The following is a 23,290-nucleotide window of genomic DNA, read 5'->3' on the forward strand; positions in this document are numbered from 1 at the left end:
CTGAGAAGAAGCCAGGGGCCACTGAGGAAACTGAGGCAGTGAGTCAGAATGTACTATTTCCCCATAATCCCTCATTGTCATTCCACCTTCCAAGCTCTGTGCTCAGACTTCCATCTGGAGTCCCCTCGTCTATTTCTCTCTCTTCATCAACTCTGGCTAAAGCACAGGACATGAGGCCTAGCTGACTGATGGGTGAGCTAGATGGAGAGTCTGGCATAAGGAGACTAAATTCCTGCAGGGTTTAGCCCCCAAGGGTCATGAGGCCCAGCTACGTGGCTTTTAGAGCCACTGACAAGTTGTCAACACTCTTTCTGAGGAAAATGGAGACGTCAGCAGAGGCTGAACCTTCAGGGATTTGGACAGGGCTAGGACATCTGTCTCTGATATCTGCTGGGATGTCTGTTTCTGATAGCTACTGGCCAAGGACCAGGGTGCTCCCCAGAGTGGAAAGGGAGGGACTTCTCCGCCATTAAGGCCTGATTCGCTGTTCTGGGATGACAAGGCACCAATATGACTAATGTAACCTAAACTTGTTCAGTACACAACCTGCACAACTGTATGCAGCAGTCCTTCCAGGGCCCAATCAGAGTTGGTGCCTGGGGACTGTTTGGCAAATGGATACATGAAGGCATGGAGCTCTCACCTCCTCCACCAATGATGGAAGGGATGATCGGAAGTCCTGAGAAAGCAGGCCACATTTGGACTTGATGCAGCTAGAAAAGGCTTCTGAGTTGGGGAGGAGCTGTGGCTCAGAAGGGTTATTTCTGGAAACATGGCCCTCTTGGTTCCTCAGGTGTGGGAAAGAATGTGGGAGGATGTTATACCAAGAAATAAACATTTGCTCCATCAGTGAACGAATGCATGGTGGTGGTGATGAATGTGGGTCCTGAAGTCAGATAGCCAGGATAACTTGGGTTGGAATCCTTCTTTTGCCACTTACCAGTTGGGCCGCCTCTCTACAATTAGCAAGTTACTCGTGCTGAGACTCGGTGTCCAAACTGGTAACATGGGAGTAATATATGCTGTGGTAGGAATTAAGTAAGAGCAGCTTTAGAAAGTGCTTATTAGCACAGTGCATAGCACAGAGAGAGTCCTGACTAAATGTCAGCTTTGTGGAAGTAGCCTGGGGACGGATCTGGCTTCATCACCTCGCCCCTGTGACGGCAGAGGCTGCGGGGAAGGGTGGCCTTGGGCAGGGGTAGAGATGGAGATGACAAAGAGAAGCCTTCAGAATCATCAGAGAGCCATGAAGGCAGCATTCTGCTTCCCTTCCCCTTTCCCAAGGGTCTCCTCTGCTTCCTGACCATGAATGTGCATTTGTGGAAAGATGAATCTCCATTCATTCCTTAGGGAGCCAAAACAATTTAACAAGGACAAGAACCAGAAAGTGCAATGTCAAAGCCACAGGGGAGCTGGGCTAACCACCAGGGTTTCCTGGGCTGTCCGGCAGCTGGCTGACATTTTCTGCATGTTTCGTGCTGATGGGCCCTGGCTCCATGCCAAGGATGGGACTTGGGTTTGGGCCCAGGCTGAGAGGGAAACAAATTAATGATGTCATTAGTTTTGTCAGGAGCCTTAAATCTCCCATGATAAGTTTAAGTGCAGGATGCACCATAGAAGTTTAAAGAGGACATGTTAGGTCCCCAGGGCCTTAGAGCCATGGGTCCGAGGTGGGATGATGAGATAGGCCAGGCGGAGCTGCGGTGGGGCTGTGGGGAGTGCCTTCAGCGTAGGCTCCCTTGGCCTACAACCAGGACAGCGTCAGGTCTGGTGGTCAAGTGCCCAGGTCTACTGATGTCACTGACCTCAATGGCCTCATTCCGTCTCTTTAGTCCATCTATCCAACAGACACCTTCCAAGAACTTCCATGGGCCTAGGATGCTGCCCTGGATGAGGCTGCCCTGGATGAGGCTCACGGCCCAGTGAGGGAGTCAGGGCATGCTGTGACAGGGATGTGGGAGTCTGGAGTAGACACCTAGCAGATAACCATGAGTCCTTGTTTGTCTAGGGTGGTCTAGGTTCATGGCTAGGGTTGACTTCTCCATGCCTGTTCATGACTCAGCCTCTTAATTATATTTGACCTTTCACTCTCTAAAGTGTCTGGGTCTGGATGATAAATATATGGCTGCCTCACACCTAACACAGGCTGAGGGCTCAGACAAGGCTTCCCAGGGAAGGGGCCTTGGGGTCACCCTGCTGATTGCAGGGCATCGATGGTGTCAGCGACCTGGGAGCTTCAGGAAGCCGAGCCATGAGCCACTTCTGAAGGTGGGACGGTGGGGTGGGGAGGCAAGGTAGATCAAGACTGGGGGGCACCCAGCCCCTGTCTCCCATCCTGGGCCCTGCACCTGTCCCGTCCCAGCCTCCAGAGGCCCCTTCATCATCCTCTGCACCGAGGCCAGAGGCATCTTTTGGACCACATCACTCTCCGGCTCGAGCTCCAGGGCTTCTGCCCCTCAGCAGGCATTTTCACCCCCACCCCCATGATCTGCCCCCCACTCCGCAGATCTCTCCACAGGACCCCCCCCCAACATTCCCACACCCCCACCCAGGCAGCCTGCTCTGCCTGCCAGCGCCTCCCATCATCCCCTCCTGGTCGACTCCATTCTCAAGCCCAGCCCCACTACCACTTCCTCCCTGACTATAGGCAGTGACTGTCCCCCTTCAGCCCGCGTGTCCTCAGCCTCCCACTGCCTTCCTGGCCTCTAGCTACAGATGTAGCCCCATGTCACCTAGACCCTTTCTCCACCAGAACAGGAGCACTGGATGTAGCCTTGCTACCCTGACTCTAGGCTTTTCTGCATCTGGGGACGGGGCTGTCTAGTCCCTCCCTGCCTTTGTACCCAGAGGGTACAGGGAATGCAGCCTGGGGTGCTATTCTAACTTGGGTGGGCCAATCCAACCACACCCTCTGTCCTGCTTCAAGTACGGGCACCACCCAGAGACCCCAGTGCAGTTCACCTGCCAGAGACAAATCAGCGGTTCTGGACACAAGCTCAAAGAAAACCTGAGCTTACTATGCCTTGAAGTCACCCCGTTCCTCCCTCTCTGGGCTCAGCATCAGCCACAGGCATAACAGGGCCCTGTCCTGCCCAGCCCAGCCCAGCTACTTCATGGCCAGGCTGTCCTGAGTGCTGGCCAGGTCCCCTCAGCCACAGTGCTCACCAGCCTCTCTCTCTCCCAGCAGATGACACAGGGCAGGACTCCGGATCAGAGCTCTCAGACACCCAGACTCAGAATCGGAGCTCTCAGAGTCCTGAGCCTCCTCTGCAAGGTCTCCAGATCCTTCCTTTCACTGTCTACACTGCACAGAGCACAACACAAACCCACCTCCGCTCCCTTGACGGCCGTTCCCTGATACTCACTCTGAGCGGTGCCCTGTGCTGGGCACTGGGAGGGAGAGAGAGGAGCGGCACACTCTTGCCTCAGGGAGCTCCGGGTCTAGAGGGTGGCCTGCACACACAGAACCTCTCGGCCTGGTCCCTGGCTGCACCTCTGGACCAACCCGCGCCCCTCCTTCTGCTCTCTCTAGCCTCTGCTGGAACATTCCTCTTCCTCCTGTCCGTGGCCAAGTCAGGCTCTTCTCTGACCTCTCACCTTGCAGGCATCCTTCCTTCTTGCCCCAAGTCCATTTAACCTTCTGCTCCTGCCAAAGGCCCCGGTTGCACCCTCTACTCTCCCTTGGAGCAAGGATCACACTTATATGCCATTGCTTGTGGAATGTCCCCGTGTCTGCTAGGAGACTGGCAGCCCCACAAGGGCAGCTGTCTCTGCAACCGCCCTCCTGCCCCATATCTCTTTTCATCGCACTGTTCCTGGTATTTACAGACAATTTCATTCATTCCTTCAGCAACTATTTACTGAGTCCTGCTCTGTGCCAAGAGTTGCGTTAGCTGATCAGAATATACTGATGAACAAAACAGTTGCAAATGCCTATCCTCAGAGAGCACATGCTCTAGGGGGGAAGGACAAACAACACAATCACTTATCAATGAATCAAAAGACGTAAGTATGTGAGAAGATGACAAAGACCATGGCGAGGTTGGGGGAAGAGGAGCATAACAAAGGGGTTGAGAGAGTGGGGGGGGGGGGTCAGGCTGCAATTCTATTTCGGGGAGTTGGGGCCCATCTCGCTGAGACGGTGATGTTTGAGTTAAGATGGGGGTGAGCTGTGGTGATGGCCAGGGAAGGGCATTCCTGGAGGAGGGAACAGTCAGTGCAAAGGTGAAACATGCCAAGTGTGCTCGTGGAACAGCTTGCAGGCCCATGTGGCTCCAGCGGTGGGTGTGAGCAGAGGGCAGAGGACATGGGGTCGGGGGTGGGGGAAGACCCCGGGGCCACAGAGGCCATTATAGACACTGAGAAAAATGGGGAGCTGCTGCACTGTCCTGAGCAGGGAAGTGGCCTCTTCTCGAATGAATGGTTAACCAAGCACTGTGACAGAAAGCACACTGGGCCTAGACGGGCCTAGGGGAATATCTAATTCCATCTAGGCAGTCAGGAAGGGCTTCTCAGAGGAGGTAACAATTGACTGTGGCTAAGCAGGAGGAAAGGAAGAGGGAGGAGCCTGAATAAGGGCACAGGGGCATACACGGGTCAACGGCATGTAGTACAGGTCAGCAGAACAAAGTCTATGTGGTGGGGCACCTGGCTGTGACAAGGTCAGCAGAGGGCAGGACCCAGAAGGCCTCGAGTGCTAGATGAAGTATCTTGGAATTTCTACTGAGGGCAACGGGGACACACCTGGAGGAGTCCTGCTCAGCTCCCCAGGGTGCCTCTCACTTTCTGCCCAGCTTGTGGTAGTCTTTCCTCCAGGACTTGACTCAAGACAGAATGCCCCCAGCTGGACTCCAGTGCAAGGTCTCACCATGAGCTGTTCTCCCCCCTGGGCTCTAACTTCCCCAGATTGTGAGCTGAACTTCTCAGAACCTCCCCATTCTTAGAGGTTAAGCTTCTCCCACACACACCAGACTCGAGTGCTGCTCTTGATTACTTGGGAACGCAACAATGAAGTGGTGTGGGTTTGGGCAAATCTCTTTGCTTCCTTGAGCCTCAGTTTTCCCATCTGTAAAATGGAATACCAATAGGTCCTGGTTCCCATGGCAGAAAGAAGATTGCCTGCACCTGGCACATAGTAGGTATCTAATAAATGCTAGGTAGGTTCATAGGTTCATATGGGCCTGGCCGTTGGAACTGGGGACCTGAAAGCTATCCACGGAGAGGAGAGGTGCCTCACCTGGGATGTGTCGTGGTTGAAGATGACAGCATTGAGATCCCCACAGTTGTAGTGCTTGATGAGGTCCTCCGTGGTGTAGGGTGCCTGCAGGCTCCCTGCTCGCACGCTCTCGTGCTGCAGCAGGGTCTGGTTCAGGGCAAACAGCACCTGTGCAGGGGAAACAGAGACGAATAAGGGCTGTGCTCAGGACCCCTGGCTGAGGGCCTTGACACCTCCAGGCCTGGCCCTCCTCGCTCTGGACTTTGGGGCAACAGGCCCTGAGACGGAGAAGGCGTGTGGGGCCTGATACCGGCTGGTGCAGCCCGAACGCTTCCTCTGGCCTCCCACCGTGTTTAGCCTGTTGTCGTCTCCAGTCCTTGGCCCACATGGGTCCCCACTCCTGCTCTGGCTATCAACATCTTATCTAATAACGTGGCAAAATGAGACCCTAGTTGTGTCTGGGTTTTGGAATGATGGGTGAATTTTTCTTTTGACTCCTTTCTTTTCCTGTGCTTAGGAAAGTTCTAGAATGAGCACAGACTAAGTTGGTAATCAAGAGCACTGTAAACGAAGCAAGACAAACAAACAAAATAAACCAAAAACCTACTCAGATGTCAAGGCCCAACCCAAATGCCCCTTCCTCCAGAAGTCACCCTCACTCCAGGCAAAGGCCTTAGGAGCTGAGCCTCTCCGAATCAGGACCCTGCTGGCACTCAGCATGTATCCTGAAGCTCCTCTGTGCCCTTGGCCACCATTCCAGGCCCTGGGAATACAGCTGCGCTCTAGCCAGACCTGCCTGGCATCAGGATCACGTGGGGGTGCTATGCGAACGTATCGGATACCCCAGTTCTCATGCCCAGAATTAGAATCTCTGAGGTGAAGCCCAGGATGTGTATTTTTAACAGGCTCCATGGGGGTGACATTAGTGTTCTGATTGCTTCTGGCATGGGGACCATGGGTCTAATGGAATACGGCCTGCCCAAGGTAAGAGGGCCCTGAGAAATCTTCTGAAATGTCCCATTTTAGAGGCGCCTGGGTGGCTCAGTCGGCTAAGCGTCTGACTCTTGGTTTCGATTCAGGTCATGATCTCACGGTTTATGGTTTGAGCCCTGCATCGAGCTCTGCACTGACAGTGTAGAGCCTGCTTGGGATTCTCTCTCTCCCTCTCTCTCTGCCCCTCCCCTGCTCACTCTGTCTCTCTCAAAATAAATAAATACACTTAAAATTTTTTAAAAAAATAAAATGTCCCATTTTTAGATGGGGGGAACTGAGGCCCCTGAGGGGAAGGGACTGGAGGTAGCTTCATGTGATGGCATATCCCAGACCCCTTTAGCACCGATATAGGGAAAAGCTGTTGTAATTCCTGTGCAGAAGGTCAGGAGACAGTGTCAGGCCACCTGTCCTTGCTGTTGCCCGGCCCCAGCCTGCCCACCAGTCCTCATTGCTCATTCTGTTTGCACATTATCTGTTTGCCATCTTGGACCACAGTCTCTGGCCTCTCACCACCCTGAGCATCTCTCACTGGGCCCACTGCAACCCATCCCCTCCCTGCAGCCCCCCAACACTCCCCCATCCCATAGTCTTCTGCCACAGTCACCTTTCTTTTAAGTATAAATTTTGGTTAGTTAACCTACAGTGCAATATTGGTTTCAGAAGTAGAATTCAGTGATTGATCACTTACATACAACACCCAGTGCTCATCACAAGTACCCTCCTTAATACCCATCACCCATCTGGCCCATCTGCCACTCACCTCCCTCCATCAACCCTCAGTTTGTTCTCTATCAAAGCACAAATCCGGGGGCTCCTGGGTGGCTCAGTTGGTTAAGCATCTGACTTCGGCTCAGGTCATGATCTCATAGTTCGTGAGTTCGAGCCCCGTGTCAGGCTCTGTGCTGACAGCTCAGAGCCTGGAGCCTGCTTCAGATTCTGTGTCTCCCTCTCTCTCAGCCCCTCCCTTGCTCTCATTTTTTTCTCTCTTGCTCTCTCTCAAAAATAAATAAACATAAAAAAATTTAAAAAAATCTGATTGTCTTCCCTCTTTTTTCTTTTTTCTCAAAACTTTCACAAGTGCCTCCTGTCCTCAGAATAAGGGCCTACCTCTTCAGCAGAGCCTGCAAGGCAGTGACCTGGACCTGCTGTGGTCAGTGACCTCATTTCCCACTCAGCCTGCATGTCTCCAAATACCCAACTACTCAGCACTCTTCTGTCTCTGCGCTTTATACATGATGCTCTCTGTTCAGGAAAACCCCCTGCCTCTGCTCTCCACTTGCAAATTCACACTTGGCCTTCAAGGCTCTGCTCAAATGTCTTCTCCATGAAGCTTCTTGGACTACTTGGGGGCTGAGTTAGGCCCCTCTCTGGGGCCCCCACAGTCTCCTTGTGTGGCAGACTGATACTGTGATGGCCCCAAATCTTACCCTCTCCATGTATTCATGCCCTTGGCCATGGAACTCTTTGGCTCCCTCCCATTCTGACATTCTGCCCTGGACTTGCTTTATAGCCGATGGGATGAGTAACCACTACGCACGGAGGCCTGAAAAGCACCAATGGCTGCTGTCTCCTCTTGTCCCTCCCTTGCCCTGACAGCAGCCCACGCAAGCCCACTGGAGGCCGGGCAGAGATGAATTGCTTCATTTGTCCCACCAAGGCCATCCCAGCCCAGCCAACGGGCAACGCGAGTAAGCCCGGCTGAGCCCGGCAGGGCCTACCTGCAACCGGATCCGGACACCTGAGCAAATGCTCGGTGCTGTTGCACTGAGAGCAGTGTGGTGGCACATAAGTGACCCGCCGTGCTTCTTTCCACTGCGGCGGGGACATTAGACTGTAACCACCATTTAGCCACCTGGCTCTCTCATTAGGCTCTGAGCTTCGTGAGGATGGGACTTGCATCTTATTCATTTTGTATCTGCAGATGTCAGCACAGTGCCCGGTAAAGCGAGGATGTCACTCCATCCTTTCCCTAGCACCTTAGTGCCACCTAGTGCCACCTGCTGAGGTCAGCCACTTCATAGTTCAAGGCTACTCATTAAGCCCTCCAGACTAGCCCCTAGAACTCTGGCACTCTGTCTGCGTTTAGAGCATGCTGCTACCCTGTGGCAGAAGTCCCCACCAGTGACATCAGTCACATGATTCCGGAATACATAATCTGAACAGAAAAGCTCATGCAATAAGGTACTTAAAGTACTGACATGGACAACGAGGCCAAGTCCATGCTCAAGAGATCACCTCTGCCAACCCCCTCCCATCTTTGTTTCTGGTGGGCAAGGAGCTGGATAGTGCTAGGGTTCAGCAGCCCAGGCCGCTACCCTAATGAGCTGGCTGGAGATGAGGTCAGACCCCACCTCCAGGCCTTCTCCAGGCTCTGGCAACCATTCTGAAATTCAATCTGCAGTCACCTGGTACAGAGTGTCAATGGCAGCACGGTGGCCGTGATGAGTCACAGGAGGCAGTGGCCCTGTTGCCGTGGACATCACTCAGGCAACAGGCACTTCCTCCCACACGGAACATGCCTCGCTTGAAAGTGTCCATGTCAAGCCGGAGTACTCTCCGTCTCTGAACGGGGGGGGGGGGGGGGGGGGGCGGGATATGCGGGCTTCCCGTGACCACACCCTGCCGCTGTATACCCCTGCAGCTCTTCAGAGTCAGCACCACCTGGACTGCGGTGAGGTCACCCGTTCGGGTGCCCAGAAGACCTGGCTGGAGGGGAGATGGCTCCCCTGGGCCTCCCTACACACATGGAGTCACTTCCGCAATCATGTGGCTTTTGTGAAGCTAGGAGGTGTTTCAGTTAAGTGTGGTACAATCTGTAGGGTGCAAAGAACAGGCCTGGTATGTAGTAAGAGCTGGAGAAATGCTTGGTAAATAAAACTCGGAAGAAAATAGTCAGACTTGAACTTTGCCAGATTGGAACTGGAAGGGCCCCTATACGTCATCTGGTCCAGTGGTTTTTAAACCTTTTTTGGCCATGGGATCCCTTTTTATTGTTATTGTTTTCTAAAGGAACCTTACTTGGAACTCAGTATGTGGAGTAGATAAAAATGGAAATTTTCCTGACTGATGTGAGGAGACAAGCTAGAGCCTGAAGTCCTATCAGTTCAATGCTCCACTGTAGGAGGGACCCCCAAGGCTTCTTTGTGGAGGCCGTGGGTTCCCTGGAGCCCAGTCTGAGAACCACTGATCTCTTTCTGTGCCTTCACCATACAGAAGAGGAAAGGAGACAGGGGCCCAAAGTGGGCAAGAGAGAGCTCACCCAAGCCCACACAGGCAGCTGGGGGCAGAGCAGACTCAAAGCCAAGCCTGACGCCCGGCCCAAGACCCTTTGCGGTGCCACAGATTGGGGCTGGATTCTGGATGTTCACTGGCACAGCCCACATTCATCCCACACACATTACCACACCTGTCTTCTTCCTGGAGCCTTGCGAAATAGCCAGAAATAGCCATGGAGTATTTATTATTAGCATGCTGCATACAGAAAACTGAGATCAGATCACTGAAGAGGCATTCCCAGTGTGGCCCAGGCAGTGTCGTGGGGTCGGGACTGAAATCCAAACCCATCATTCTGGATTCCCCTGACCCCCAGGCGGGGGTTGGTGCTTCCCTTGGTCTTGGCACTTAGCCCACGTAGCCTCCGTCTCAGGTGATTCCCCGTTTCCTGCCTGTGTAGACCAGGAACTTGGTCAGGGAGGAAGCCTGCCTCTTTGTTCACCGTTTACTGTCGAAGAGCAGATTTTCAGGAACTGTTTCAGAAGGAGGATCGCTGACCCGAGTCACATGCCCTTTCCCCACACCTCCCACCTGGAGCCATCCTTTGTTTGCATCTTTCAAAGTTCATTACCAGGATCGCCATGTTTATCGAGCACTTACTATGTGTCAGGAATCTTCTATGCTTATATTAATTTATTTAAGCTTTATAGCAACTCTGAGTTAAGTTTAGTATTAGCTCCAATGAATAGATTTTAAAAAACCCTACAGCAAAGAGATGTTACGTAACTCACTAAAGGTGAGAAAGCTGGTGAGGGATGGGACACACATTCAGGCTTGGGCAGGCCAGCCCTGGAACCCATCCTCTTAGTGGACCACTGCCCTCTGGGGCTTCCCTCTGCTCTCCCTGGGAGACAGCCGGCGGGATGGTGTCCCTATTCATAGACAGGAAGGCAAAGAAACAGAGGGGGCGCAAAGCCACGTGGCTTGTAAAGGGCAGAGCTGGGCTTTGAAATGACATCTGTCTGGCTCCAGACCAGGTTTCCATGACTAGAACTTCAAAAGAATACATGCTTCTTCATAAGCATTCTCGGCGCTTCCAAAAGATATAGGGAAGCTACACTTAGTCATTCATTCAACAAACCTTTACTTTCTGTCGATTCTCTGCAGGGATGGTGGTGGATGAATTGGTTTTGGTTTCCACCTGCGCGGAGCTCATTTCAGAGGCAGGTATCCCAGTTGGCTGTGACAGTGGAGGGTGTGGTAAGTGGGACCTCCAAGACCCTGTGCACAGGCATGGGAGAGCCTTGTCCTGATTTCTGCCTCCCTCCCATTCACCCTGAATTCCCAAGCCTGGCGCCGCTCACGGACTCCTGGGCCACCACGCCTTCTGCTCCCGGCCACTTTAGAATAACAAACCCTCTTTGCCCAAAGCCTCCGTGTCCCACTCTAGGATAATGTTTATGAGAAAGCTTTGACATGAAATAACAAACACTGGATGGAGGCTAGAGCCGCCTCGCTCCCCCCCGGAGGGCTGTGGGTGGAGACAGAGCCATCAGGAGGACCTGAGCGTCCCAGTGCTGCCCCCCTCGCCAGTGATTGTCTGCCAGGAGCCAGCCTGTGGCGCCTGCTGAGTGTAGGCCCAGAATTTAAACACATCTTCAAACACAGGCTTAGGATGGAGTGAGGCAGGCGCCAGGAGGGTGGGGACAGGTTTATTGTTCCAGATTAGTCTAGTAAACAGTCCTGAGTGGGCTGGGATGGTGAACACTGAGGCCTTGTGCTCACGTGCTGGCCCAGCACTGTCAGTGTGAGGAGAGGCGGCAGGACCCCCTTGGTCAGAGAACATTCTGCAACCCTGGGCTCCCTGGGACAGACCTGGCCTTCAGACTGAGGTTCTGAGGTGGATGATGAGCACTTCTCACCCACGCTGAAGCACCGGGAGATCACAGCCAAGGCCCTGACCTACTCAGCAATGCTTACTGACAACCGGCCATGTGCCAGGCATGGTTCTAGATGCTGGGAATTTTGTTAGGGACAGACCAGACCAAAATCCTGCTCTCATTGGGCTTACCTGCAGGGAGTAAACAAAATGATCAGTAAAGTATTAGCGTCTGGCATGTCAGACATACAGAACAATGATTCCATTGAACTGGGGATCAAGACTGCCCCCAGGCCACTTTGAGCTCCTCCCGCATCTGAATCAACAGGTGAAGAAGGGAGTCACTGTGCTGGCTGGCGTGACTGATCCTGACGAGCAGGGAAAATGGCCTGCTACTCCACAGGGAGGTAGAGGAGAACACGTCTGGAGCACAGGAGATCCCTCAGGGCACCTCTCAGTATCACCCTGCCCTGTGATTAACGAACATCAATGGAAAACTGCAGCAACCCAATCCAGGCAGGACCACTAAGGGCCCAGAGCCTTCAGGAATGAAGGTCTGGGTCACCCCTCCAAGTGTGAACCAAAACCAGCTGAGGTGCTCGCTCAAGGTAAAGGCATTACAGTAGTGGTAGTGGAAGTAGAAGAAAGTAGTTATAAATACCAGCTATGAGCACATGACAAGTCACAGAAACAAAAGACTCATTGTCGAGAGTATTTCTTCTTTATTTTGTTGAGACTATGTGTGTATGTAGGAAACATTCTCTTCTCTCTCTTCTTTTTCTTTTTTCCACCCTAGCATAAGAAATAGTGACTTTGTATCACAGTATTTAAGTATTGTTAACTTCGCATGATAGTATCGAAGCTTGGTATATCAAGGAGAAGAGTAAACATCACCCAAAGGCTTTGCATCCTCATCTGGAGAAGGCATTAAGGCATTTTGGTTGTACGCAGGATCGCTGTATCACATGAGGTGGAATTATGATCTTGTTATTGTCTTTATCTGTTGTTAAACCGTATGTTATGAGTATGCTTTAAGGAGATGTTTGTGGGTGCCAGATTAACAAGGGATGCGCTTATGATGGTGACTTCGGTCAACTTGGCTAGGACATGGTACCCAGATATCTGGTCAAACATTATGCTAGATGTTTCCATGAAGATGCTTTTGAGATTGACATTTAAATCAGTAGACTTTGAGTAAAGCAGATTATGTTCCATAATAGCTGGATGAGGGTGGGCCTCATCCAATAAGTTGAAGACCTTCATAGGAAAAGACCAACTTCCTTTGTCAAGGACAATTCTGCCCGCAGACTGTCTTTGGACTAGAACTGCAGCATCAGGCGTCAGTGCTTCTTCACTAGGTTTCCAGCCTGCCAACTCACCCTGTGGCTTTTGGACTTCCCAGCCTCCACCATGCATAAGCTAATTCCTTAAAATAAATCTACCTATCTATCCATCCTATTGGTTCTGTTTCTCTGGAAAACCCTGACAAATACAGTACGTGTTGCAGAGAGAAAATAAAGCAGGAAAGGAGGCAGGGAGTGATGAGGTAAGGGGGAACAGCAGGTGCAAAGGCCCTGTGCATATGTGAAGAGCAGCAGAGGCCAGGGTAGCTGGAGCTGAGCAAACAAGGAGGACAGCGGATGGGACATGAGGTCAGAATTGATTAGTATGCCAGGCTCAATGGGCCACTGTAAGGATGTTGAGAACCATCCCTTAACATAATCCTTCTGGAGAATGGATTGTTATTCTCATTAAACATGTGAGGAAACTGAGGCCTTGAGGATGGTGAAGTCACTTGCACGGGGTTCTCAAGTTGCTAGACTGGAACTGGGATTCAAATTCAGGTCCAGGTTCTCTCTGCTACCCCAGGGCCTGACCTGCCAAGCTACCTCCACCCAGTCATTGGGAGGAAGAACAGACATAAACAGACAAGTAGGGATGAGTGTGGGAAGCCTGAAGTCTGAATGGTCAGCTGGGAAGAAGGAGGGGTGCTAGAACCTTGGCCTTGGGCCCTGTCAGAGCTACATATGAGGAGAGGGAGGAGGTCACCCGTGTCAAGGTAACCTACCTGGTACAGGACCTTCCCACGCTATCCCTCTTTGCCCCAGCCTGATGGAGCCTCGTTCAGATTCTCATTTGTGCCGAGTTCTTTCCAGCCTAAGGCCCTTCCCCTTGCTCCTCCTCTACCTGAAACCACCTTTCCACCCATCAGTTCACACTCCCCTTTCACCTGGCTGCAGGGGCTCCTTTCTCAGGAGGACATCCCTGGGCCGTGCACTAGGCGGGTTCCTGTTTAGCACCCCCAGGGCACCCAGGATTTCTAGGTCGCTTGCCCTCCTCAGCTTCATGCTCGTCCTTCCTGCTCAACGGTGACACGCCAAAGGCAGGCAAATCATCTGACTTGGTCACAGCTATTTCTCCAGCAGAGTGCACAGCGCCCGACAAGCAGTCAATGTCTCAGAAGTACTTGTAGAATGAATGAATAAAAAGCTGAGCAAGTTAACCATCCCAGAACCTCCATCCGGAGCAGCTCCCTGCCGGGCCGCAGATCCCCCCCAGGGCACAGAGCTGAGAAAGCAGAGACCCGGACCCTTTGCCACATCAGTCTGTCAGTGCCCTGGGCTGGGGCGGGGGGGGGGGGGGGGGGGGCGGTGCAGCTCAGCCTCATGGGAAGGTTTCCCCAGCCTGGGGGAGATTTTCTCAGAGGTTAGAGCCCACCAGCCTCTGGCTGAGTTTTGTTTGTTTATTCTCCTTGCCCCATCGACAGCACCAAAGCAGTGCTGATGACTTCCCTGCTTCCTGCTTAGTATTCAGGGTCCCCTGGGCCTCTGGCACAGAATCCTGTCTCCGGACACTGGGCTACTGAGCAGCAGGCCTCCAAATAAACACAAGGTTTCCTGGAGCCATGGGCTGGCTCTGGGCTGGCAGGTAGGACCAGAGACCTAGTCTCCATCTGAATCTATAGTATTAAGTCCTGGGCTAGTCATTTTCCTTCTCTGGGCCTTGGTTTGCCCATCTGGGAAACGGACCAATTCACACATTCACTGAGGAAGTATTTGTTGAGAAGTTATGTACCGGATGGTGTTCTAGGCCCTGGAGGTACAGCAGTAACACAACAAGTAAAGATCTCTGCCCTAATGGGAACTTTCGTCCCAGTGGGAGGAAGAGGACAATAAACAAAAACAACCAGCAAAGCATCTATGTTAGAGAGTGATAGTTGCTAGGGAGAAAATAAGGAGAATAGGAAATTGTGTGTGTGAGTGTGTGTGTGTGTGTGTTAGGGGTTGACATTTTAGGGATGATGTCCAGTAAAGGCACAAAGAGAAGTGATGTTTGAGAAGAGATCTGAAGGAGTTGAGGGAGGTGGTCCTATGGATACCTGAGAGAAGACTGTTGTGGGCAGACGCAACAACAAGTACAAAGGCCCTGAGGCAGAGGTAGGCCTGCTGGGTGTGAGAAACAGGAAGGCCAGTGTGCCTAGAGAGGAGTGAGCAAAGGGGAACAAGTGGATGAGATCCCTGTGTCAGGCAGGGACCTAACAGAAAATAGATGGTGCATGGTCAATGAAGTGAGTTGCAATGAAGTGAGTTCAACTACAAGGGTAATTGAAGCATGTTGAGTGATGGGAACACTGACAAAGGTGTGGACGGGGGATGCTGGGGCACTGAAGAGCAGCAGCGGTGGGAAGCTTTCCTGCCCCTAAGCCTTGAAGGGAAAGGGGCAAGGGGTGAGGGACCTGAACGCTGGAGGACGGCACAGCTACCCCTCCATGGCCTGGGCCACGGAGGCGGGCAGGAAGGCAGGGTGGCAGAGGCACAAAATATCCCAACTCCCTTCCCCTCCCCCCATCTGTCTCTTGCCAGTGCTTCCCACTGACATCAGGATAAGGGAGGCCAGGCGATGCCACCTCAGCTCCTGGCTCAAAGCAGGGAGAACAGAGGGTCCATGTGGAAAGGAGAAGGGATTTCCAGGACATGGTCAGAGGCATGGCAGGGTGGGCAGTGGGGAGCACGTCTTGAAGGCCTCTGGCCCCCCTGAGAGATGGGCAGGCCCGCAGAGTGTGAGCGGAGGAATGCTGGGGTGGCCGTGCCGGTCTGGAATCCGCGGGGACAGGGGTAAACAAGATCAGATGGAAGACGAAGGCAGCTGTGTTCCTCCTGAAGGCGGGGGGAGGGAGCAGGCTCCTCCCTCCCCCTCACCGTCCCTGTCCCAAACCCCAGCCACAACCCAAAGAACCATGGACTCAGCTTCCAGCACAGAGGTCCGTCCCAGCTCCACAAACGCCCACCAGTCGGACCCTGGCGGTGCCGGCCACATCCTCCACATCCGCACTGCAGCGTGGGCTGGCCTAGCCCTCTGTGCTTTCCTGGGCGGGCAGCAGAGGCTGACTCACCCTAGCTTTCTTCCCTTCTTTTCTCCGAACGCCTAGTTTCTCCACCCAAAGACCACCCTTAAAGATCCCGGAGTTCCTCTTCTGTCCTTCAAGTCATGCCAGGAAATGCTCACAAATCCGGAGCCACCCACACGAGGAGATTAGCACTCCGCTGGGTAGGGAGGCTGACAGCAGGCTGGGTACAGGGGAAGGGGCACACCCAGAGGCTTGGGGTCTGTCCCTGGAGGACAAAGGGGTCCCTCGGCTTTCAGTTTTAGGCACAGATAAGCCTGAAGCAGGCTGGAGACCCAGATTCTGGTGCTGCCAACTCTGACCCACATCACTCATGGGACCCACCGTCCGGGTCACAGGGTCCCTCTGAAACGAGAGAGTGTGGGAGTACTTTTCAGCTCTGGAAGTTATGTTCTATGAGCACAGCATTTTCGAACAGCCATCCCCCCATCATCCCAAGGTTTAGACAGTCTGCGATTCTAGGCACTTTGCATATGGAAGCTCATTCATTCTTCTTAACAGCCCTGTGAGGCCACCATCGGTGACCCCATTTTACAGACAGGGAAGCCAACCTCAGAAAAATAAGTGACATCCACACTCCCCACGGTCAGGTCAATGTGGCCCAGTGCCTCATCTCTGCCCAGACTTAGCGCCTCAAGCTCTCCCTGTCCTGGGGCCACTCTCTGCTATGACTCTCTTTTGCTCCCCAGTAACCACTTTTGATTTCTTAAACTGAATACACACTGCATGTGGAAAAAAAAAAAGAGCAAAATGTATCAGAAAGACCCAGAGAATCATCTAGGCCAACCTATTCTCATGCATAAAGCTTTGAGAGACACCAAGGTGGTGGAGGAGATGGACAGAGACGCTGGTAATTATAAAACTAAGGGGTAAATTAATGGTAAACAGAAAACACTGGGGCCTTCGGGGTCTCGGAGGGATTTTCTGACACAGCCGGGATGTCGGTGAAGGAACAGGCTTCAGGCCGGGCTGTGCAGGACGGCTGGGGCAGGGAGGGAAGCGTGGTCAAGGTGGTGGGCATGGAAGTGCGTGGTGTTCTTAAAGACGTGTCAGGTCAGGCCAGGCCAGGAGAGGGTCCGGCGGGGAGGGCCTTCGGTCTCAGCCACGGCTCTGCACTCCAGCCAGCTGGCTTCCTCAGCCCTTTTCTGCCAGATCTTCAGACGCGGGCTTGACAGCTGTGAGGCTGGGGAACCCCAGATGCGCAGACGGAGACCTGCAGCGGGACAACGGTCCGCATGGTAGGCGGTCAGTCAGCGGTGGCCACGGTTACCGTCGCCACCATTATTACTATGGAGTGGCTGCATCCATTGGTTGAAAGCTGTAGTTTTTCTTTTTCCTGCTGTCTCAGACCTGCCTGCTGACACAGCTGCCTAGACTTCAAAAGGCATGTCTCCATTTTCATTCGCAAAATCAGTATGAAATTCCTTGAGGGCTTGTCTAATTCCTTCTGGTCTGACCGCACGGCAATTACCAATTTGCAGGGCGGAGCGGGGTTGGAGTTGGGGGGGGTGTCTCACAGGCCCTCCAGCTGAGTGAGGACCTCCGCTCTTGGTGCTGGGCAGCGTCCAGGGAGGGTGGCATCAGAGAGGGCACCCCCAGGTGGCCTGGGGTGAGGGGCGCTCAATGCTGACGAGTGAAATCGTTTGTCTGCTACATCGCAGGCTACCAAGTGCTTCAGAGACCAAGTGTGCATAGCAGCAGAAAGGGCAGGGCTCTGGTCCAGGCTCAAATCTGGGTCCTGCTAACATGGCTGTGTGAAGTTCCTGTTGTGGCTTTTCTGGTGACGAGCTGCTATGAGAATGTGGGACAGGCCCTTCTCTCCAAGGCTCAGTTCACCCATCTGCCAAGTGGGGAGAATAAGATTTGTCCTCCCTGGCTAGTGAGCTAACACCCTAAAACCCTTGTAAACATTGCTGTCCTTCCTCAGGGCATTTTAAGAAACTTCTGCTCCCAAAGAGCAGCAGGGTGGCTTTGAGAAGGGGCAGGCGCCAGCACATGTAGATTGGATTCTCATTCACTCCTCAGTGTTCAGTATGGATTAGTGCCAGGCTCTGTGTTGGGTGCTGGGACCACAGAACCAAATCAGCATCATTTCTATCCTCAAAGAGCTCAAGGTCAGGGGTGGGGTGGAGCAAGGAAGGAGGTGCTCAAGGAAGCCTTGCAACATGCTAACACACCTGTGAAAACCAGGTACCAGGATGATTTCAGGGCTGTGGGAGCAGCAGCAGGGGGGACTCATCCTTCGGAGTGGGGGAGGCGTGGGGGCAGGGTCACTTCCGGGATTCAGAGGAGGTGTTCTACAATGGTGCCTGTGGGGGGAGGTTGCCTTTGTGATGCAGAAGAGAAAGAGAAGGAATTCTGGGTGGTGTCAATGTCCATGTAGAGGTAGGGAGAAGCTGGCCACTTTGGGGAAATGTGCGGATGATCCCCTGGGCTGGAGTGCAGGGCCTGGCTGGTGAGGAGTATGAGATGGGAGGGAGCAGGCACAGAGGGGGGATCTGGAGCTAAGACTTCATGCAAGGAAAGGCAAGGAGCACTGAAGTGATGAAATGGGGAATGAGCCCTCAGGCTTTCCATTGAGAAGCTGTCCTCTGGCTGCTTCCTGGCGGTAGTCTTAGCTGGCTCTGGGCCAGGAGAGGTGAGGAGTCCCCGCCTGGGTCTGGGGCTGTGGGGACTCATGGAGGGAGTAAAGCAGGCTGGGATTCCAAATCCTTCCTGGCTTAGATGCTCTAGAACCCTCCAACTCAGGGCTCTGAGTCTCTTTCCTCACCCACCACTGCCCCCTCTCTCCTGCTGTGAATTTCGGGGACTGGTCCTCCCCTGCCCTCCTCCACTTTAGGAAGTTTCAAGCCGCTCTCAGGGGAGCAGCTGGACAGAGGAGGGGCAGGCTAAGAATGGCAGGAAAGAGAGAAGACTGTGTGGGGCTGGCATGTGGCCTGTGGCCTTGACAGTCAAGGGGGTGGACACTCTTGCTAGCACACATCAAAGGAGACAGCTGCACAGAACCTGGCCTCACGGACAAAACTAAAATGCAGTCCCAACTTCTCCTGCTTTTCACCTGTTTAAAGTCACAGGAGACATTTCTTGGCAACAGGATGGGAAAGCCGAGAAGATCAGGTGAGGGAGGGTTCATTAGGTCCTGCAGGGGCTCCTCACTCCATGAAAAGGGCGCTGAGGCCCAGAGAGGGCAGGAAGGTGCCTAAAGCCACACAGCAAGTAGGGGATGCAGACTAAGGCAGGAGTGAGGCATCTGTCAGTTTTCCTTGGGCAGCTCGGGTCTCCTCTGCCCCCTTATTCCTTCTTCCCCCCACCACAGAAAAGGAAAATGTTTTTAGACCTGAGGCAAAAGAATGTGAAACTGAAATCTGAGCCTTGGGTCTTGGGAAAAGAATACAGAGAAGTCAGACACATTCTGGATGAGCAAAGATCTGCTTACTTAACAGACGGGAAACACTCAGGGCTACCCAAGGCTTCTTTCTGCACCCCTCTGACCCGGGAGGCAGGCTGAGTGTGGGCCGGTGGGGACAGAGAAAGACCCCAAAAGTGCTGGTTAAAGGGCCAGTCGGCTTCCAGGATCCACTGTGGGCAGAGGGAGGAGTGCTCCAGCCTCTTACTTCGCTGCCTGCCTGCAAGCTTCTCAAGGGGCCTCAGGCCCAAGGCGGCATTCCACTGCCCTTCCTGAACTGGCCGCCAGGGCCCCGTCAGATCGGGGCGGTGGGGAGGGGGGAGGTCAGGGTGGGGGGCAGGGCTCCTTGTTGGCCCCCATTCGTCCACACCCACTCGTGCATCCTGCCCCAGCTCACCTCCTCAAGGAGGCCTCCCTTCAGCTCCAGCCCATGTCTGTCTTCTCCTTTTACGAGCTTCTTCAATTGGGAAGGGCAGCAGCAGGCCAGGGGTGTCAGGCACTCTGAGTGACCAGGAGTTGTGTAGGAATGTGTGTGTGCACATGTGTGTGAAGGAGAGAGATGCAGATGGAAAGATAAATAGATGATAGAATGACAGATAGATGATAGATCGATAGATTATAGATTGATAGATGATAGATTCAGGACACGAGTATGGTCTTCCCTATGCACTATTCATGCCGTGAAGAGGCCTAACCACAGACTGACCTTTGAACACGTAACAAAAATTGCCTCTGGGCCAAGAGCCGTGCAGCAGTCCCGGGGAGACTGAAATTAGCATGACTTCAGTTCCCTGCTTCCCAGCACCAAGCGGCTCCATCGATCGTTCTCCATGGTCCAGTCCTAGACCTGGCTCTGCCATGTTTGTGTCTTCAGCCTCATCTCTCTCCACTCAGTCCTTTTTACTATTATTTCTACTTGCTGTTGGAGGGTGCCGCACAGGGTGATCATGGGCCTTGAGGCCAAGGGTGGTCTGTCTGTTATATATACCCTGAACATCCTTGACCTGACGCAGGCCCCATTGGTTCTGGGCCTAACAAGGAAACGGGATGCTGCGTGTGGATGTGAACTTAAAGAAAAACATAAATGAGATCATGGCACTCCCAGGCTTAAACCTTCATGGCTCTGCTCTAGGAATAATGAATGACTTCTTCAACATGGCCCTCTCAGCTGTGCTTGGCAGGGCCCCACCTGCTCCTCAGACTCATCTCACTTCCTGACCTCCTTGCTCTGTGTTGTCAACATGTTGCCTTTACAGAGTTTTTCAGAGTATGTTATTTCTTTCCCACTTCAGGGCCTTTGCACAGGCTGGTCCTATTGCCAGGCCTGCCATTTTCATCACCCCTTTCTTTTGCTCCATTAATTCCTATTCATATTTCAGATGGTGGTTCAAGCCTTCATCACCTCCTGAAAACTCCTTCCTTGATGCCTCCAGGGGCCCCCATTCAAAGCTCTCCTACACCCTGTACTCTTTCTTCAGAGTGCTCAGAGACTGTCTTCATATATTCATGTATGCAACCATTTGTTTAATGTCTGCTTATCCTAATAAGAATTTTAACTACCACTGACTAATCATTTGTTCCATGCCAGACACTGCACAAAACTCTTTTCAAATATCATTTCACTGAATCCCCCAACAGCCCGGTGCAGTAGTTATCATTTCCATCCCATTTTACAGATGAGGCAAAGGAGGCACTGAGTGCCTCAGCTAAGTGGCTGAGGTCACACAGCAAGTAAGCGGTAGATGAATCAAGGTAATTTGGCCATTTTAGCCACGTACCAGGATTCAGCCCACTGCTGTGCAGACACAACGGAGGTGGGGACCATGTCCGCTTTGCTCCCCCTCACATCCCTAGGACCTACTCCAGGACCTGCCACTCTCAGCTATCCCCTAAAGGGAGGGAAGGACAGAGAGGTGGGGCTGCTCGCTGTAGAAAGACATCCTTGGGCAGCCAGGTCTCCAGGAACAGGCTCCAGCCCCCTGGTTCCCGAAGTGGGAAGAACTAGTGTTCAAAACCAGCAAGTATGCTTTTTCAAAGTAGGATGGAAGGAGCTGGGGGAACCCAAATGTTGAGCCAGAGCCGGGCAAAAGCCCAAACATGGGCCAGAGCCTCGGGATTAAGTGGGGCCTCAGAAACAGGACAGTCTGAGGGTTTTCAGCTCCAGGATTTTCTTCCAAAGGCCATTCCACTCCAGGTGCCTGCCACATCTCTGTGGGGGACACGCCACAGTACAGAGAGAGGGGTTGTTGGCGCTGTGGCCGGGAGCTCATCGTCCACCCACAGGACCATGCCATCTCGGGGCATGGATGTGGGCTGTGGAGGGGGCCTTCCTTATGTGGCCCTAATGTCTGCCTCCTGGAAGCTTCATCTCCCACTGGAGGCACTGACTTGCTCCTGAGACTGGCATCTGTGCTGGAGATGAGGGCCCGGTCCCTTCACAGGACCCCAAGGGGGCCCCTTGCCTCCCTCCCCGCTGGCTGCACCCGGGCCCGAGCAGCCTACGGCCAGCCCTGGGGGTCCGGGCCCTGGAGCAGGCCTGGGAGGTCAGCAAGCCTGGGAGGCTTCCCCCCAGCTCCTTGGCCCCCCTTTGAAGGGGATCAGGTTCCCCCACAAACATAATTGAACGAAAATATGAGAGAGAAAAGGTCTTTGTTCTCCCATTTACAGCGTCAGAAAATATGTAACAAATTAGCCGTTTATGAGGTAAGAGAACAGGGCTGCGCGCTGCGGCGGGGAGGCACGGCGGCCGCACAAGGGGGCCTTTCAGCATGCTGAGTGTGGGGGGCAGCCCAGCCCGGAGGACGGGCTCTGCCCCGGGCCTGCCTGCCTGCAAGCATGGCCTGGCACCAGCAGGACGGAGGCGGGCCCCGTCTGACCCTCCGGCTTGGTCTGGGTGAAGCCTGGAGAATGGAAATGCAGCACCAACCAGGCAATGACCAATACAGCCCTTGGAGGGGTCGGGTGGCTGGACAGCGGGAGCGGGGACCGGAGGCCTGACTTCCAAACACCTCTGACCGCTTCCCTGGAGTGACCCTGAGAGATCTCCTCTCCTACTGGGACCTGCTTTGCAGGAGGGTGTTGTTCACAGGGATGTCTCAGGGCACACACATCTTGCTGCAGAAAGGCCTTGCTGCAGAAAGGCCCTCCTAATTTCCCTGAACCTTAGGACTGGGGAGGTGGTTCTTGGCGTTGCATAGGGCTTTTCTCTCAAATACCTTTGATTTTTCTTCCAGGGTTTGATCAAAACTAGCAGCTGAAGCACTGCACAGAGGATGTCGTTAAGGCTGAGGGGAGGGGGCGTATGTGGAACCAGGGAGGGGGCGGCTGGCTGGGCAGGAGGCAGCCCCCTCCGCAGGGAGAAGGGGAAGCACTGCTGGTGCTTTTATTTGTTCCCCGGTGTGTCCAGAATAGCGAGGGGGTGGGAGGAGAGCACTCCGAAAGAGGTTCTCTGGGCTGCCCAGCCTGGTGATTCTCTGAGTTGGGATTTAACGCCCTGACTTGGCCCTCTGCAGTTCTGACGCCTGAGGACCTGACAGTCCCCAGTGTGGTACTCCCATTCTAGGGCTTGGCCTCCTACAATTGGGAATTTCTGATTCCGTGGTTACACCATGTGTCTCTAGGCCTCTGCTCTCCTGACTTTCACACCGCTGTCACTGCAGGCCACGAAATGCCCTGCAGTCGTTCAGGGCTGAAGTCTCCCCTCCTGTAAGCCAAGGGCCTGGGACTCTCCTCTGGGTCACACTGTGCTCAAGCCCTGCACTTTCCTCTCCCGTCACACAGGGGCAGGACGCTCCCGAAGGCCCCAGGCCTCAGAGAACACATGCCGGTGAGATCATGGGTTCGTGCCAGTCTAGTGTAAGGAATCCCTGCAAAAAAGCGGGGTGCTGGGCTTCAGCATGAATATCCTGAGTGTTTCGTTTGCAGTCACAAACACATCGCTTTCCTGGATCTGATTTTATTTATTTTGATTGGATCTTAACGGCTCTTTACAAGGCTGAAACTGAAGCCGCCCGGGGTCCCCGGGAGACTTGCGAAAACTTCAACTGCACCCAGTTTAGCAGAGCAACTTGAAAGTCAATCAGCGGCGAGGGACAATTTGCCTCATTATTTCCAGCCCTGGAATTTGGCAGCAGATGGAACTCTGGGCCTGGTGTGGACGCGGTGCTGGGCAATCAACAC

At 53.5% G+C, this 23,290-nt stretch overlaps 1 protein-coding gene across 2 annotated transcripts in view; it reads right to left on the reverse strand.

Annotated features, from left to right (window-relative positions):
- The window catches only part of TRABD2B (TraB domain containing 2B), a 217,586-nt gene that overhangs the window by 34,273 nt on the left and 160,023 nt on the right, over positions 1-23,290 (reverse strand). For both annotated transcript variants that reach the window (XM_027059252.2, XM_027059253.2), the window contains exon 3: positions 5,237-5,383. In XM_027059252.2, coding sequence (XP_026915053.2) covers positions 5,237-5,383 — 147 coding nt within the window. The remainder of the gene's footprint in view (positions 1-5,236; positions 5,384-23,290) is intronic.

The sequence above is a fragment of the Acinonyx jubatus genome, chromosome C1 (assembly GCF_027475565.1).
Source record: "Acinonyx jubatus isolate Ajub_Pintada_27869175 chromosome C1, VMU_Ajub_asm_v1.0, whole genome shotgun sequence".
NCBI classification, from domain to species: Eukaryota; Metazoa; Chordata; class Mammalia; order Carnivora; family Felidae; genus Acinonyx; species Acinonyx jubatus.